General features: G+C 35.4%; 2 protein-coding genes across 4 annotated transcripts; one reads left to right on the top strand and one right to left on the bottom strand.

Annotated features, from left to right (window-relative positions):
• The first annotated feature begins 102 nt into the window (after window positions 1-102).
• On the top strand, window positions 103-3,635 carry ribc2 (RIB43A domain with coiled-coils 2). The gene is made up of 7 exons (XM_059334719.1): window positions 103-373; window positions 488-569; window positions 1,201-1,497; window positions 2,049-2,167; window positions 2,971-3,144; window positions 3,240-3,406; window positions 3,493-3,635. Exons 1-7 carry the CDS (start codon window positions 257-259, stop codon window positions 3,560-3,562), a joined length of 1,026 nt encoding a protein of 341 aa, XP_059190702.1. The 5' UTR covers window positions 103-256; the 3' UTR covers window positions 3,563-3,635.
• Window positions 3,630-17,548, bottom strand: ada2a (adenosine deaminase 2a). Of its 3 annotated transcripts, none has more exons than XM_059334713.1 (10): window positions 17,254-17,548; window positions 15,950-16,273; window positions 13,562-13,781; window positions 10,372-10,585; window positions 10,160-10,287; window positions 9,172-9,262; window positions 8,195-8,303; window positions 7,005-7,162; window positions 5,476-5,678; window positions 3,630-5,381 (listed from the first exon to the last, which is right to left on the bottom strand). In XM_059334713.1, exons 2-10 carry the CDS (start codon window positions 16,251-16,253, stop codon window positions 5,291-5,293), a joined length of 1,518 nt encoding a protein of 505 aa, XP_059190696.1. In that variant the 5' UTR covers window positions 16,254-16,273; window positions 17,254-17,548; the 3' UTR covers window positions 3,630-5,290. The 3 variants fall into 3 exon arrangements, with proteins under 3 accessions (XP_059190696.1, XP_059190695.1, XP_059190697.1); XM_059334712.1 differs by having other exon boundaries at window positions 17,259-17,548; XM_059334714.1 differs by having other exon boundaries at window positions 17,277-17,548.
• Window positions 17,549-19,416: the final 1,868 nt, after the last annotated feature.

Below are 19,416 nucleotides of genomic sequence, written 5' to 3'. Positions count from 1 at the left end.
TGAGTTAGGCGATTATTTTTAACAGGGTGACGATATGGAGATCTACAGGCTGTTCATAATGTCAGTGTGTGATGTCACTCCATGTGATTTCAGGTCTTTTCTCTGAACACCTGCGTTCAACACACCGGAAAGAGCCGAGATCTTACGAAGGGCACGAACTCTGGTTACCTAGCAACTAGTGTTTAAAACGAAAGCTGGCCGAACGGGACACTGGTCAGGAGCAGTTTCATACTAAATCTATTATTTTTAAGCCAAAATGTTTAACGTTGACTTACTGTCAGACCGCATAGCTAGGACAAGTCTGCAGAGGCGCCGGGACAGAGAGACTGAAAGACAGGAGAGGATTTTTAATGACAAAGTCAGGACGATTGGGGTAAGCTAGTTATGCTAATTTAACGTTAACCAACTAATGCTAATATAACAGTTAGCTATGCTAACTTTGTTGTATACAGGAATTTAACTGCACTGTCATGATCATGGTCTATAGGTTGACAAGGAAGCCTTAAAGATGCAAATAAACGAAAAAGAGAAACAAGAAAAGGCAGCAAAAGAGGAACAAAAAGCGTATGGTGAGTTATCTAAAGTCATTCTATAATGTAACTGACAGTCTGATATTATTGGCCGATATTAAGTGTGATTTAGAAATGGTATGAGCTATTATTTTCTTAATCATCAACAATTGACTGACACTGAACAGTAATTATGTTTATTTAGCTATTTATTTTTATTCCTATTTATTCATTATTTTCTCAGTTATCATTTATAGGATTGGATAAAAATGTAATACATAATTTGTAACATGTATAATGTATAACAATGTTAAATATTATTTAATAAAGTTTTATGTTTGAGTAAGTAGTTATCCGGGCACCTTTGCAGAATGGTGAAAAATCAGAGCACAATCAACATAAAAAAGGTCTATTTTTATTCCAGCTCAAAAAATTACTATATTGGCCACCATATCAGTTATCAATGAATTTTCCCCCTCTGAAATCAGTCTCAAAAATCCCATTTCGGTCAGGCTCTACAAAAAATAGCATTAATGTCCTCATGTCCTAATGACCCATCACTCACTGATTGATAAAAACAGAATTAAATCATAAACATCCATATAATATTGTTGCAGATGTTTTGCATTTTAATATTCAACATTTCTAATGTAGTGTATTATGGTGTGTTTGGGATGTGTTCTCCATACAGATGCTGATATGCTCCATTATAGCAAAGTAGCTTCCCTCCTACATAGCAGAGAAGTGAAGGAGAAGCGTGCGATGGAAAAGGCCATCCGGCTTCAGAGCCAGCAGGAGTTTGACTTGAATGACCCAGACCGCTTTAGAGATACAGACCTTGATGATGCACAGATGATGCTCCCTGGCCTGGTGGGCGAGGATCCGGACAGTAAGAGCAGGCAGCAGAGACAGAGGGAGCAGCTCAGAGAGTGGCTCCTCCAGCAGCAGAGCGAGCGAGCAGCAGAGAGGCATCAACAGAAGCTGGAAGGTTGGTTGATCCCATACAGCAGCTATTCTCAACCTTGGGTCGGGACCCCAATTGGGGTCGCGAGATGATATCTGGGGGTCACCAAATCATTTTGGAAGTCAGCTCTGTCTCCACTGTGTTAAAGTGTTCATGTGTTAATGTGTTTTAGTCTTTTTGGTCACTTAATGTCTTTTTTTGATCATTTTGTGGTCAATTTGTGTCTTTTTTGGTCATTTTGAGTCTTTTTTTTTAATCATTTTGTGGTCAATTTGTGTCTTTTTTAGTCATTTTGTTTCCTTTCTTTGGTAATTTTGTGTCTTTTTTTAGTCATTTTGTGTCTTTTTTGGTCATTTTGTTTCCTTTTTTTGGTCGTTTTGTTTCTTTTTTGGTGATCTGAACTGTGCATGTGAGATTCTGTTCAGTGAGCGGGGGTCGCGGACAACATGCATGTTAAATTGGGGGTCACGACTCAAAAAGGTTGAGAACTACTGCCATACAGGATGCAGACAATCAGTTCTCACTCTCTTAGCCTCTTCACTTAATGTCACTTCATCTTCTCTACTGTTCTTCAGAGCTCCACTTTGACCAAAGCAGAGTAGACATGGACAACAAAGCTCTGCAGCTTCAGAGCATTGAGATGGAGAGGAGGAAAGCAGCAAATATTGCCACTAAAGAGTACAATCTGACCAAGGTAATGTGAAAAAAAACCCTAAAATGCATATATTTAAACTGCATGTCTTTTGAAAGGCATTTATTAAGAGCATACAGAAGTGTTCATCTCAAGAAAACTATTTTGGCAGCTTTTGTTGTCCCAGCTTTAGATGAGAAGTCTCAACATGTTTTGTGTTTTTTGGTGTGGTCTTGTGTTAACCTTTCAAAATTAAAACTGAGCATCTCTGGAAGAATTACTCGGATCTTTACTTAATTAAAAGTAGTATTACGACCGTGTAAAAAAAACTGTTAGTAGAAGTCCTGCATTTTTATGTCTACTTAAGTAAAATTCCATAGTACTATAAGCATCAAAAATATTCTTAAAGTACCACAAATAAAAATGCTCATTATGCATGGCCCTTTCCAGAATAATATATATTATCCTACAATTATAATTTCTGCATTTATGTTGCATCACTATAAGTATGATTAATTGAATCATTAGTATCATTAATGTTGCAGCTGGTAAGGATTGTGCTAATTTAAATGACTTTATATCCTTCCAAGTAGATCCTTAATAATAATAATGAATCATGAATTCTGAGTTGATTAATATTTTTGTATCAGTCTGAATCTAATAGTAACTAATTTTATCAAATAAACGTAGATGAGAAAAAATGCCAATATTGGCTTCCAAAAAGTAGTAGAAGTGAAGTATAAAATGCATAAAATGAAAGCACAAGTTCTTTAAAATTGTAAGTACAGTACTTGATTAAATGTGCTTAGTGATTTACCATAACTATTTATCACGCTCACCTTTTTGCTTGGTCTGTATGGGCAAAGATTAAAGAGAAGCGTCGCCAGGAAGTGGAGCGTGATGATGAGGGAAGTCTAGGAGAAGCCCCCCCGACCCTGGTGGGAGTACCTGGTCTTGGTCCCAGCAGCGACAGGAGAGTCCCTCCACAGAGCCTGCAGCAGATCATCCAGTTCCAGAAATATCAGATAGAGCAGAAAAAGGTAAAAAAAAAAAAAAGAGCAAATGAAACGCAATAAACATGCCGATTGTTCAAAATGATGTTCTGTTGAGTTCTGTGTATCTGTGTTATCTGTAGAGGTTAGAACTCGAGGAAAAGCAAGAAGAAAAGCAACACGATCGCGTCCGCCTGGACTCGGCTCGCACGGCTCTGTTGTTAGAGAGGCAGCAGGCCAGAATGAACAAGCAGCTGAGACGGCACCTGGACACCACAAACATGGAGCTGGCTGAATTACACAAACAACAGTTAGTAGTGTTATTTACTCAGTTATGCACATTTTATATCGAAGCACATTAAAACATTTGTCTTTCTAAACTGGCTTCATTTGAAGGAAACCGGACATTGAACGAGGATGTATCGACGACAGCTTCTTCTCCAAGTTCAACACCTGCAGCAGATGATGCAGGACACTGTTTCATTAGAAGAACACTGAAGAAACTGAAGTGCACACAGTAAATAAAGAGTTGCTTTTAATGATGTCAAGTTTTATTTCAGCAGGTCACAATATTTACATATATCTGAGAGACAGTTGTTCATATGAATCTTTGCTCATGCTAAAGCAGAAAGACAGTCATGATGTACTTTTTTGTAGATTACATCAAATGTACAGCTATGTCTCTATATACAGTCATGTAAAAATATTAGACCCTTGTTTTCTTCAATTTCTTGATTATTTTAATGCCACGTACAACTAAAGGTACATTTGGACAAATATAATAACAAAAATAGTTGATAAGAGTTTAATTTAAGAGCTGATATCTAGACATTCCCATGGTTTTCTTAATAATAACCAAAATCATATCAAGAAAATCATGGAAAATGTCTAGATATCAGCTCTTACATTAAACTCTAATGAGCTATTTTTGTTGTTATCATTATATTTGTCCAAACAAATGTACCTTTAGTTGTACGAGACATTAAAAAGAACAAGTTGAGGAAAACAAGGGTGGTCTAATATTTTTTTCCATGACTGTATCTACAACAGCTGCAAATAAAAAAATACATTCAAGTAAAAAACTTGTAAAACTGTGTAAAAAATATACTGTCTCTTAAGAACAGTGTTTTAAAGCCCACGGGATGTAACACTTATTTAAACAAACACTACTCTCACAAAGCAAACAACAAACACACTACTAGACACACTTAGCACATTAACCCTTTATCAGGCAAAGAACTATATTTGGTAGTTAGAGTCAGGTAATATTTCGAGAAAAAAGTTGCAAATTTACTAGATTAAAGTGGCAAATCTACAAGAAAAAAAGTCGCAGATTTAAGAGATTTAACGTGGCAAATCTGTGTGAAAAAAGTTGCAGATTTACGTGAAAAAAGCAACTTTTTTCTCCCAGATTCACCACTTTAAATCTCATAAATCTGCGCATTTTTTTCTCGTAGAGAAAGGGTTGAAATTTGGAATTTGCAAGTACTTCAATGAGTGTCCTATTAAGGGTTAAAGTGGTGATTCTGGGAGAAAAAAGTTGCTTTTTTCTCTTAAATCTGCGACTTTTTTCGCGCAGATTTGCCACTTTAAATCTCTTAAATCTGCAACTTTTTTGTCTTGTAGATTTGCCACTTTAATCTACTAAATTTGCAACTTTTTTCTCGAAATATTACCTGAAGTTACCAAATATAGTTCTTTGCCTGATGAAGGGTTAACCAGTGAACAATGCTGTCTGGCACTGTCACTGTCCCCAAAACATGGACAAACCTGAATCTTAAAGTGCAATACATTAGAAATCCTTATTAAAACAAGACATTACAAGATGCCTGTGATTGAAGCCATGTCATGTTTAGTTCAAGTGATCGTCATAAATGATATGGGACATAGCTCAGGCCTGCTTCACATTGGCACTTTGTGGCAACGTAGAACTTTTCCCCATATACAACTATGTTAGAGTAGGAAAAGCACAGATGTAACCAATAACATTAAGAACGGCTCTGTTCTGTCCCAGTGCTTTTCCTACTGTCACATATTTGTCCTTCCACAGACATGCAGCACTATTATCAACATTTCACATTGTCATTTATAATTTAAGTATGCTACAAGACATTCCTTTCTCAAAGAAAGCTTAATGGCATTTGATTGAAGATAAATCAACACAACAGACAAAAAAAAAAATCATAGATTCTCTCTAAAAAGCATTTTCAGACACAAACTTCTCCCATCTTCTCTGCCAGAGAGCCAAGGCTTTCTCCTGAAGCACTGGAGTCAATGAACTATACCTGGAACACAGACAGGGAGAGGTCAGCCAGTGGTCACAACAGTTCAATTTCAAATTGTAAATAAATAAATCTCGTCATCTAAGCTGAACCTTACTTAATAGAGTTTATGGCCAGCTCTTTGAGGGAGCCTAAATGGGATCTAATCCCACCAAAGCCCACAAAAGCTTCATAGAAGTCATAAGAGAGTCCCGAAGCACCAAACAAGGCGGGGTCGTCTGAGCTGATGACCAGTGGGTGGCCCTCGGTCATCAGGGCAGCTGCTGGATGGTTTCGCAAATCATTTACTAGCTTCAACACCTGAATGATGAGAAAGGAGATATTTGTTAACACAATTGTAGCATATATTAAATGTACAGATTAAGGTATTAACCCATTGACGCCTGAAACGCCTGTAAAACCTCTGGGCGATTTTAAAATCAGCCCCTAAAACCTGAAGTTTTTCTGGAAATTCAACAGAAGTGTCAATGCTTCGACTAAATAATAGATTTTTCAGCCTCTGTAGCAGATACAAATGAAATTCAAAAAGTATTTGAGAGCTTATACAAATACTACAAAACAACGTATCCGCTGTCCAGGCTTCAATGGGTTAATAGTAGTAGGCTAGATAAACAGAAGATATAAATTCGGCTCAGGAAGGAAATGGAGGACTGGAAACACCACACAGAGACCAGAATTTAGTTGCAAAAGAGTACCATATATTAGGAACACAAATAAATACAACACAAAAATACTGTAACGATAACTTACAGAAAATATATAATTGTATTTAAATAAAATAAAGAACTCAACTACTTAAGTTTGATAAAGATAACTCACAGAAATTATATAATTGTATTTAAGTAAAATACATAACTCAACTACTTAAGTTGGATAAAGAACAAAAAATTAATCAATGCAAGATTAACCCACAATTGCCTGACACCATAGGCTACGATCAGAATTTTGTACAACACATGTCATCATTCAACAATTAAATACATAAATTATGGCCCAGCATCCCCATTCCCAAAGTTCACAAAAGTTCCACGTTGCCAGTAACGGAAGAGGAATGTGCTTGTGTGTTTTATGGAGCAGAGGGGGGATAGTGTGTGGAAGTGTGTGGAGCAAGGTTCTGGCAAAATTAATTGGTAACACTTTACAATAACCATCTAAGTTATGTTTATAGACGGTTTATAAACCAATTATTAACCATTTACAAAATTCTATATATATTTAATCTTTAAATGTTTTCAAACAATTTCTTAAAGGTATAAGAATCATTTTGAAATCATTTACATACTTAATATGGTGTTAAAAATGTTATAATGAGTGCAAAACTATTAATAAACTAATAATTATAATGCAATTGTTTGTTTATGGTAAAGTAACTATCAATTTACATTAATAAACCATCTATTAAAAAAATAAATTATAGTTCAACATTAATACATTTTCTATTTACCATTCTAAATGGCCTATATACGGTTTATAAATGATGATTAAACATTAATAAACTATCTGTTTACCATCTATAAATGATCTATTTACCATCTATAAATGATGGTTATTGTAAAGTGTTACCAATTAATTTAATTACTGGTAAAAGTAAGTGTTTTAATGAGCTGTATCAATATGTTAGTGTACCTGGTTGGAGATGGGGCACACCTCCAGAGCCACGCCTCTCTTTCTGGAGAGCTCTTTGGCCACCGGGTGGCGTAGTAAAGCAAAGCCATGGCCGATACGGGACGTGTTCAACAAAAGAGCATCCAACAAGTTCTGGTCCACCTCTGTGCCCTCCAGATCTTTGTGCACAAGAGAAATCACAAAGCATGTTTTTATTCATTATACATGTTTTCATCATTATTATGCATGTTCATTGCACCTTATTTGTTTCACGGCACCAATATTTTTATACTGCATATTCATATTTATTCTGCACTGGAATTCCACTCTTTTTCCTCTCCACTCCTTCTTTAGACACTTTATTTTTTATTGTATTTTTATATTTTATTGCTTGAAGTATGCCTAGGTTGTTCTTTTTATTTAATTGTGTTGTTACTGTCTCTGTGTGTAATGCTGCTGCTACACTGTAATTTCCCAGCTTGGGAAAAATAAAATCTGTCTGTCTGTCTGTCTGTCTATCTATCTATTTATCTATCTTTATAAAATAAAGTGTGATTATTCAATGGCTTAGATCTAATTTATTTGGTTTTGCAACAATTTGGGATACTGTCAAAGACACAGTCATGCAAAAAATGATTAGACCACCCTTGTTTTCTTCAATGTCTTATTCATTTTAATGCCTGGTACAACTAAAGGTACATTGTTTGGACAAATATAATAATAACAACAATAATAGCTGATAAGAGTTAAGAGCTGATATCTAGACATTTTCCATGGTTTTCTTGATAATAACCAAAATTATTATCAGGAAAACCATGTGAAATGTCTAGATATCAGCTCTTAAATTAAACTCTTCTCAGCTATTTTTGTTGTTATCATTATACTTGTCCAAACAAATGTACCTTGAGTTGTACCAGGCATTAAATGAACAAGAAAGCAAGGAAAAAACAACTAATAATTTTTTCCATGACTGTATATGACAAGGTTTGCATGGTACTTTTCTTCTTTGCTTTCCGATTATAAATACAGAGGCCCTGAAAAAAATTCTAGTGATTAAGTTTATTGTTTTGCCTGGATAATTTTCTGGAACACAGATTTTTTTTTTATTATCCTTTGCCCCTCTGACAAAGAAACTTTTTGAATATAAACATAAAGCATTTTACAGATAAAATATAAAGCATTTATTATCCCTAAATCTCATTAGACCTCACCGGTCTCTCCAGCATGGAAAAAGAAAGGGAGGTTGACCCCTCGGCCTGCTGGCAGTGACAAGGCATCTCTGAAGTACCACAGGGGTCGGCCTTTGTCCTCACGGCCCACCTGAACACATACACACAACATAAACATCTTTTATCAACACGTAGAGAAGTCATGCTTTTACAGTAGACGTCTGTAACGCCCACAAATGTAATAATGCCCACAAATGTAATAGCTGCGATTTCCCACAAATGTAATAAATATTACATTTGCAGGGACTTATTACGTTTGTGGGGGAGTGAAAATCTTCAACTTTCAATATTGTAATAATTTCCCACAAATGTAATAATGCAATAAATAATGGTCGTTTGTTTGTTTGCCTATACCAGGGGTCCCCAAACTACGGCCCGCGGGCCACTTCCGGCCCCCAAAGCAATTGGAGTGGCCCACTTAACTATCCCAAACAATCCCTCTAAACATGGCCTGTTTTTTTTAAATTGCATTTATTATACATTTATTTATAAAATATCCACATGTAATGATTAAGGTAGACGTTCTAATTATAACTGACCTTAGTTGTGAATTATTTACAGTAGTAGCTCATTTTCACCCCCTCACACAGTGGTATAGAGTCGGTCAACAAAATGTGGGAACAGAAAATAGATTCTGAATGCAGAATCTATTTTCACCTGTACCTGTTACAAAATCATTGTTAACTGGCATCAACTTGTGTTTTAATTTTCTACAAAATAAAAGGAATATCGTGTTACGTTTGTAGTAGGCAGCAGCTATTATGTTTGTGGGATTATTGCATTAAAAGCTGCAGATTTTTATTACGTTTGTGGGCATTTTTACATTGGCGGGCGTTACAGACGTGTTTAAGTGATGTTTGCTTTCAGTAATTCAAACAGTTGTGATAGGCTTTGTGATACTTTTTAGTTTTTAGTATCCACAGTATCCAGAACAAACTGACAAACTTGTAACTTGTTACCGTGTCAAAGCCAGCCATGATATCTGGGAAGTCTCTCTGCAAGGCCATAGCCTCCTCCACAGTTCTTTCCATCACAGTTGCATTAACTCCCCTGAAGAATACAGCACAGTGTGTGATCGATGACGAATACGAATACAAATACAAATACGAAAACTTTATTATCCACTGAGTGGAAATTCCTCTTTGGTTTCACCATAGACATGTCTCAAAACAAACAGAATAAATAGTAAAACAATAAAGACAAAAACATTTCAAGGATATAAAAATATAAAATAGCCTACAGCAATAACTGTACTTCACACATCACCCATTCAAGTACAAAATTTCATAAAAGCACACCACAGTACAGATCAAGTTTACAAATGTAGGTCTTAGACCTGCCTTATTCAGAGAATAAACCATCAGCAAAGGAAACAACAGGAGTAAACAGGTAAATATCTACCGAATTCTCATCTTATTTATAGCGTTGACAGCTTCTGGGACAAAGGACTTTTTGTAGGTTTTCCTTGCCATCGGTAGCCTAAAACGCTTCCCTGAAGGTAAAAGCTCAAATTGGCTGTACATGGGATGAGAGGAGTCATTAATTATCTTCTCAGCTTTACTTCTAATTAATTCATCATAAAGAGCTCAAATGTTTCTGTGGCTTCCCTAAAATCTTAGAGGCCATGTTCACTATTTTCTGCAGTTTGTTTCTTCCTTTAATATTTGGTTTCCGTACCACATGATCATGATAAATGATAAAATACTTTCCACCAGGCTCTTATACACTGTTTCTAAAATACTTTGACTCACTCCAAAACTGTTAAGCTTGCGTAGCAAGTGGAGGCGTTGTGAACATTTTTTAAAAACATGATTTGAAGGGTAAGACAATTGTCGATGTATGTGCCCAAATATTTAAAATCATCGACCATTTCAACATGACATCCTCTTATGTCTGCTAGTACGCCAATAAACAGTCAGCCATTCAGATTAATACGTTAATTCTTACCTATGGATTGTGAAAATGATTCTTGCTCCAAAGAAGTCTGGGTGGTCTGCTGTGAACCGTCTAGTGACCTCCTGGTAGGTCTTCAAAGTCCAGGCTCTGTCATGATAGCTGCCGTCCAACTCATATATCTGAGGAACAAAAAAAACTCTTAATAAAAAACAAATCATTGACAGCGAAGTATGCAGTGAATACACAGTGTGTGATGTTAGTACCTCTGGGAGTAAAGCTCTCAGCTCCAGGTACATGACGTTGTCCAGGTAGAACTGGGTGAGTCCTTGGTAGTAATAGTCTCTGAACACCGGAGCGTATGTGACCAGACCCCACAGCGCTAGGAAGACCTGTTCAAACACATCCCAGATCACATCCTGACTGGGGTAAACCGCTTCTGGATCCTGATCAGTGAAGAGTGTCATGTTGCCCATAATGCTGTAAATATGAAGACAAGGTTGTGATCAGATGATTTGTGCCATTTTGGGTCAATTAACAACTGTCAACAATGTCTTTATACTTCAATGTAGAGCAGCTATTCTCAACCTTGGGGTCGGGACCCCAATTGGGGTCGCGAGATGATTTCTGAGGGTCGCCAAATCATTTTGGAAGTCAGCTCTGTCTCCACTGTGTTAAAGTGTTCATGTGTTAATGTGTTTTAGTCTTTTTGTGGTAATTTTGTGTGTTTTTTTTTTTGTCATTTTGTGTGTTATTTGGTCATTTTGTGTCTTTTTTTGATCATTTTGTGGTCAATTTGTGTCTTTTTTGGTCATTTTGTGTCTTTTTTTTATCATTTTGTGGTAAATTTGTGTCTTTTTTGGTCATTTTGTGTCTTTTTTATCATTTTGTGGTCAATTTGTGTATTTTTTGGTCTTTTTCTGGAGTTTTTTTTAGTCATTTTGTGTCTTTTTGGTAATTTTGCTTCTTTTTTGTGTCATTTTGTGTATTTTTTTGGTCATTTTGTGTCTTTTCTGGTAATTTTGTTTCCTTTTTTGGGTGATCTGAACTGTGCGTGTGAGATTCTGTTCAGTGAGCAGGGGTCGCGGACAACATGCATGTTAAATTGGGGGTCGCGACTCAAAAAGGTTGAGAACTACTGATGTAGAGGAACATGAATAATCTTTTTCATTTCATTTTCATTCATTAATTATTATTTTCGAACCGAAAAATAAACAACAACAATGTAGGCTAGATACATATATACATACACATACTCACATACACACCGTTATACAGATGTACATATAAACATATAGACATTTACACACATATAATTATAAGAACCAGTCGACTTAATATTCAATATGCATTTCTTCATATTATTTTGGTCCGGAAAAAAAAGGGAGTAGGCTGAAGTAAAAAATACTATACGAGGCCTCTCCCCTGGTACTCCACACTTGAAATAAGAGAGTTTCTCTATATATAGCCACTTAATGTCAAGTATATATATATATATATATATATGTATATATATATATATATATACATATATCAATATATCAATGCACTATCAATATAATCATTATTATCACTATTATTATTTATAAAATAAACTAAAACTGTAAACTTTTAAATAACTCATTTTGATATTCTGTCTGAGCATGTTCTTCATACATCTCGTTACACTGGTTATTGGATCAGCAAAAAGAAAATGAACAGTGATAGAGCATGGGCAGAAACAGAAATAAACCCTGGTGGGATTACTGAAATAATTTTATGGGAAATCATTTTAAAATATAAACTGTTTCTGTCTGTTGACTGTCATGTTAAACCTAACTCTAAATTAAACTGTCATCCTGTCTGACAAAGATGAGATGAGAACACAGATTAGTATACCACAAAACTCTGTTTGTAGGCATGTGTGAGGGATCATCACTCACATTAATCAAATTATCTTAAAAATGGGAAGAGCTGTTGGTATCTCTAGGAAATGTGCTTCCTTTGTTGCTCCACCCCTCATGTGTCAGATTGTGCAGAGTTTGGTTTATTACACAGAGATTATTCTGTGTTCTGTGGTCCAAAACTGAGCTCAAAAAGCTGCAGATTGCCCAAAACAAGGCTGCACGGTTGGTATTGATCAAATGTTAACCGCATGCATGATCCCCTCTCATGGCTGATGGTAGAGAACAGGTTAGCATTAAGCACTCCTATAAAGTTTCAGTCAGTCTTGATCAGTGAAGTGCCTGACTTTTTATTTAATCAAATTGTGTGTAGAAACTCCATGCACAACTATAGCACTAGAGCAGGGGTGTTAAACTCAAATACACAGTGGGCCAAAATTTTAAACTTGGACAAAGTTGCGGGCCAACATTGATATTTATTGAAAAAATGGACCTAAACAAGTTCAAACGAAACGGAACAAGCAAAGCTTGATATAACTTAATATTGCAAAATCGAATATCAAATAAAACAAACAAACACAATAATGGCATTCATTTCTTAAATAAAATTTAAATAAAAATCGTATGTCCCTTTATTTTATATGCGGCCTTCTTTAAATTTCAATTTAACAGTAATCTTTTTCCACAGGCTAAATATGAATGTGAGAATAAAATAACAATAATAAACCAAATTACTAATAATAATAATATCCTTCAATGAATGTGCAGCCATTCAAGCCTTGGACTACAGCAAGAAAAAGTGCATAAAGACAACTTTGATTGTTGCTCAGTTTGCTACACACTGATCTACTGTGTTCAAGCCAAAACACCAGCAGAGCATTCTGGGATTTGTAGTATTATTTGCGCTGTATAATACCGGCGGGGCAGCTCTGGTTATCATTTGGTATATTTTTTTGCGGGCCAAATATAATTATACTGCGGGCCAAATTTGGCCCGCGGGCCAGAGTTTGACACCTCTGCACTAGAGGGTCCAGCAACAGTCATCTTGAAATGCCTCACCCAAGAACAAAGACCTTATCGCCATCTTTTATCTATAGAGCATTTACTCTCTGGAATAATCTGCCTCACTACCTCTTTTGCACTGAAAGTAAACAGGGATTTAAAAAGAAACTGAAATCTTATTTTATACAAGCTGTCATTTTTTAAATGTTGTTCTTACCTTTTCTTTTCTTACCTTTTTCAGGTTTATTGTGATTGACTTCACATGTAAATTTATAGATTTTCTTAGCTAGCTGGTTACTAAGGTACCAGCAAATGGGGATCCTTAATAAATAAATAAATAAATACTCTGATTTAGCCACTCAATTCTGGCAACAAGACAGATATAACAGGAAGTGATTCCTCTTCCTGATATCTATGACTATTTATTTTGTGTTGACACAATGATAAATTAAAGGTTGTTGCCACATACAGTAGAAAAGTATGATACATTAACTTGTATGATAAATGAACCTGTTCTAGTTGTTGGCTTGTTTATTATTCTGTGGTATTCTTTGAATTAAAAAAATCTGACCTGTTGTCAAAATCGGTGGTATTCATCATCTTGGCCCTGAGGTTTTCCAGCAGGGTCCAGGAGGAGCAATGTGGCAGAGCTTTGGGCCATCGGGAGGAGAAGATAAATCTGATGGACTGGCTGTCAGTGTAGCACATGTAGCAGTGAGGCCGATAGGTCACATTCTTCACTATCCACTCCACATCTACCATAGCGAAGTCATGGACATGAAGAGCTCCCCCTGAAAGAGTCAATAACAGAATCATAAAGAAAGTGTTGTTGTTCTTTTCCTTGTGTTGTTGTTTCTTTTCCTTTCCTATGTACACTACCGGTCAAAAGTTTTAGAACACCCCAATTTTTCCATTTTTTTATTGAAATTCAAGCAGTTCAAGTCAAATGAACAGCTTGAAAGGGTACAAAGGTAAGTGGTGAACTGCCAGAGGTAAATAAAAAAAGGTAAGCTTAACCAAAACTGAAAAATAATGTACATGTACATTTTTTCAGGGAACAAGAAATGGGTTAACAACTTAACTCTATGGAGTCTTGGGCTATTTTGTCCATTTCTTAATTCTTTTCATGTCTTTGTAAGTCATTTTGTGTCTTTTTTTTGTAATTTTGTGTCTTTTTGGTGTCTTTTTTTTGTAATTTTGTGTCTTTTTTTAGTCCTTTAGTCCAACATAAAATGTGATTTTGAATCTTTTTTTTACTTTCAAAACACTATCATGCTCAATAAAGAATTTTAAATGTTGCAAATGTGCATTAACTTCAGAGTACAGTGAGACATTAAACTGCATAATTTTCAATTAAATTCTGGAAAAGTTGGTGTGTTCTAAAATTTTTGACCAGTAGTGTATGTGTGCGTGTGTTTGGGTATGTATGCAAATGTGGGCGCGTGTATGTATGTATGTATGTATAATTTCGCTGTATAGGTAAATTATATTTATGTTTTTGTAATACAAGACATGTTTAGACGAGGATGTTAACTTGTCATATTTAAGGAGAGGGGGTGGGAGTTTATAAGTTTTACTTCTTTTCACTCCTTTTCAAATATGTATTCTGTCATGTTAAATGTTTTGTCTGACTCTTTTTTTTATTTATTATTATTTGTTTTCATATTCGAAATAAACTTAAATCAAATCAAAATCAAATTGTTATCCCTTTATCAGGCGAAGAACTATATTTGGTAACTTCAGTGGATATCAAAATGGGGTCGAGAAAAAAGTTGCAAATTTACTAGATTAAAATGGCAAATCTACAAGAAAAAAAGTTGCAGATTTTAAAGATTAAAGGTGGTGAATCAATGCGAAAAAAGTCGCAGATTTACGAGATTTAAAGTGATGAATCTGCGAGAAAAGTTGCATTTTTCCCACTTCTTTCTCATAAATCTGTGACTTTTTTCCACGCAGATTTGCTACTTTAAATCTCTTAAATCTGCAACTTTTTTTCTTGTAGATCTGCCACTTTAATCTAGTAAATTTGCAACTTTTTTCTCAAAATATTTTTATTTTTTATTTTGGATATCCGCTGAAGTTACCAAATATGGTTCTTCGCCTGATAAAGGGTTAAATATTCCCGGCATCGCTGACACAACCTTCTTTAGTGAAACAAATGATGGTGGCTAACTTTTTTTTTAATGTATGCTGTATTTTGCAAATGATTAAATCCATTTTAGTCCATCCTAAAATCCTAAGTCAGGTGTTCAAATCTCTTGTTTTGTCCAAAACCCAAAAGATATTAAATTTACTATGGGACTAGGGTTTTTGGGGAATAATCAATTATCAAAAGAGTTGCCTGTTAGTTTTCTCTCAATCAACTTATTGATTATTTCAGCTGTAAACCCGGTACAATGTACTGGTCAGTACAAGAAATAATACTTTTTTAAAAAGTTGTGTCATGTTTTTTTTTTTTTTTAATCAAAAGAAAGGATTTTTGAATGATAAGTCTGCTGCAATTTATTATGGTTGTGAAAAGTATTAATTCTTTTTCAATACCACGTTTAAAATGTTCTCCACATTTAATTATACAATGTAATTTAGCAGGCGATTTTATCCAAAACGACGTAGATGTGAGGGTTATAGAATCTAAACTTTTCCTGTACCAACACTGTGTGTAGATTGCGCATTACAAAAATAATTCCCTTTTGTGTGTAGAGAACTTTTTTTCTTTTTGCTGTGGTATAAAAAGAGGTATCAAGTATCTTTTTTCTGCAGCAGTATTACATCAATGTTTAAACTTCTGGTATCGTGAAAGGCTTAATTTTTTAAAAAAGGGGAACATTTTCATTTTTGCCTTGATGTTTTTAAAGAATACCCTCAGAAGAGGGTCATCAAGCTCAAATGTGACAGCTAAATGTTTTCAGAGGCAATTCGAAAAGTTACCTACTGTAACCTGCAGTTTGACACTGCTTACCTTTAGGCATCTTCTGGAGCAGGTTGAAGATGGGACTGGTCCTGATGAGGTCCCTGGCCTTGAAAAAGTGCATGGCGGGTGGAAATTGTGCTCTGTCCATCTCCTCCAGCTTCCTTTTCAACAGAAGAGTGTCCAGCCGCTGCTCAGCATCAGTTAACACCATCTGCCCACCTGTTTGCATGGAGGCCTCCAGCTGTATAAGAGCCTCCCTCTGCCTGGGGTCTGGGATGGACAGGCCACTGCTCAGGAAGTACAAGAGCAGGCAGGCCACAGCCGCGTGGGGGCGCTGCAGCAAGACCGCCATGGTCCCGAGAACGAGTGGAGCTTTGAGAGAAAACAATAACACACTGTAAAAAAACAAAAAAAAAAACAACCTGTTGTTTATACGGTAAAAACAAAAAAAACAAAAACGGCAGCTGTGGTTGCCAGAACTTTACCTTAATAAATACGGTGCAACTTTTTTATATTACGGTAAAATGATATGAGCACGCTTAAGATTGTGATTTTATTTCATATTTTACCCTAAAAAAAGTTTTTCCATCTGCCATATAATTGACAAGCAAATACTTTACAAATGCCGTATGAATTTAAGATTTTACCATTAAATATTACAGTATATTTCTTTTAGAAATATGGTGTTTAGTACATTTAACAGTGAGAACATTTTTTTTTTACAAAAAATAAATGCAAAAATTATGTCTGGTATATATATTACAGTATATTTTTGCTAGAAACACGGTGCCAGTGTATTTTATAGTGGAGTAATGTGTTTGCTGATATATACATTCACGGTGTTTCATTGTTACTGAAACTGAATTAACCCATTCATCATTTTATGATCTTTTACTGTCATGGTTTAGCAGTTTTTCACCGTAAAATCTACAGACATTTTTTTTTTTTACAGTGCAGCTTAACTTAACGCCAACCTGACAGCGAAGTCAGGAAAATCTGTTTCGAGAAGCGAAAACATTTGTAACATTACATACATGCTGAGTAAAAAATAACATTTAGCCACTACCAGGAGCTGGAATAGAGAGAATAAAAGACCAGGCGTTGCTCCTTTGCACTTTCTTTCACCATGTTTACACATTAACGAGCGTCACAGAGTGAAACAAAAGCAAATATACATTTAAATTACGTATATTTACGACTTGTGTAGCTAACGTTACACCATTAGAGCAAAACTAGCTAGCTAACATCAACAGTAAGCATCTTAATTTGAGAAGGAACAACAATTTAGACTTTTAATTTATTTTAATATGCTGAACAGACACCGACACAAACAATGGTTACCGTTATGTTACCTTACTTTAATGTTGCCGTGTACAGTCTTGTGAATGTTTCTTAACGGTCGCTGGTGCCTCGGCAGCTGACGACGGTTTTGTAAACAGTTGTCCCGTTGAGAAGCCACTTTAGAAACCAGGACCACCACGGCACGACTTGCTCGACGGTGTCAGCTGTTAATACATTTGTCAGTTTGTCAGACAACTTACTTTATTACAGCATTATCACAGAAATAAACAAGCTAGCAAATAAACAACGCTAAAGCTACTGTGGAGTCTTGTGGGGTGTTTTGTTCTCTGTTTGTTCCGCCTGTCAGCCAGACAAACTGTTTTTTGAGGGTGCACCTATGTCCCGCCTCCGACCCGCCACGATTGGCTAATATTTAACCCTGATCATCATTTGATTGGTTGAGTGTGGCTGATAGACGGATGGATGGATGGACGGATGGATGAGGTATACTTGTTATACATAATGATTTTTGTTTATTATCATTAAAAATTTAGATGCAATATACAGTCATGGGAAAATTATTAGACCACCCTTGTTTTCTTCAATTTCTTGTTTATTTCAATGCCTTGTACAACTATAGGTGCATTTGTTTGGACAAATATAATGATAACTAAAATAGTTCATTAGAGTTTAATTTAAGAGCTGATATCTAGACATTTTCCATGGGTTTCTTGATAATGATTTTGGTTATCATGAAAACCATGGAAACTGTCTAGATATCAGCTCTTAAATTAAACTCTTTTGAGGTATTTTTGCTGTTATCATTATATTTTGTCCAAACAAATGTACCTTTAGTTACCAGGCATTAAAATGAACAAGAAATTGAAGAAAAAAACAATATATTTTTTCCATGATTGTATGTAGTTGTTTTATGTTTTTTGTGTGTGTGTGTGTGTGTGTGTGTGTGTGTGTGTGTGTGTGTGTGTGTGTTCGTGTACGTGTTTATCAAATAACGTAGTAGTAAAGGAACACAAAGAAAACATAAAAATGGATAATTTTTGTTGCATGGCTGATGTAGCCTCACACTACTGCTAATAACTTACGTTTCTATGAGCCATAAAAAAAAAACTCTATACAGGATGACCCTTACGATATAAAAATTAAACAAATACATCTCTCCATCCAGTCACAGTAACACAAAGATGATACAAACACACCTGTCACCAATTGTTACTTACCATCTAAGGTATTCCACTCATGATGGACCAGTTATTAAAATTCAGGTCTTAATGGAATAAAAACTAGATTATCAAATATTTCAGATGGGATAACTGTATTCAGTGTTGTGTTTTTCACATGATGGAAGGAATGAGCACTTAAAAAGACACACAATACCTGAAAAAAGATTAAATTGCAGACATGCATCAAAGTATATTCAAAGTAGTTTGGAATGGCACTACTGATAAATGTTTTCCATGAAGGCTTCTGATGGTTTGACTTAACTTCACTGAAATAATTCAAATACCTTTATAAAATACTTTTTTCCCGCAGGGACTAAATGATACACATTATCTTTAGCCGTTATCATTCTTCAGAAGTTTTACAAAGTATGTTTAGTGTAATTAATACATTGTCTTGTGTTCCCACTTGCAGAATTTACTTAAACAACCTGCTTACTTTGGCTCAGTTAAAGTATCTTAATTACATGCCTCATTTATTTATTTTTTCCCACTGTTGAGTTTGTCCTCAGTAGGCCTGAACAAAATAATTGTTTGCTTACAAGGAGCCCCTTGAAGGAAGCCTGAGGACCTGTGCTGCTTCCTGCACTGACGTCACATCACATCACTGACTCCTGCAGACATGAGACGGGCCAAACAAAGCAGCATACAATCTGTGGAGGGTGTTCATCACAGGATCAGCACTAATTGAAAGCGATGGCGTGAGGCGCTCCAATAGATTAATGCATTGTCTTGCATTGGCCCTCTTGTTTTGTCTGTTTGCATTTCATTACTTTTTGCCTTTCAGTTTCTTTAACAGATTACAGATACATTACTATGGGATGACAAAGCCTTGGTTTATGTCTACTTTTTCACAGCAGTGTTCATTTATGAAACGGTTACAATTAGAAAAATCCACTGATCTGCTGTTATAATTCATGTATTTGTTTATTTAATCTATTTATTTTCTATTTTTTTGTAAATATGTATTATTTAAATATGTATGTTTAGGAAAAA

Source organism: Centropristis striata, chromosome 6, assembly GCF_030273125.1.
Source record: "Centropristis striata isolate RG_2023a ecotype Rhode Island chromosome 6, C.striata_1.0, whole genome shotgun sequence".
Classification (NCBI taxonomy): Eukaryota; Metazoa; Chordata; class Actinopteri; order Perciformes; family Serranidae; genus Centropristis; species Centropristis striata.
Note: the sequence above shows the minus strand (reverse complement) of the source record. Positions and strands in the feature narration are given on the sequence as shown.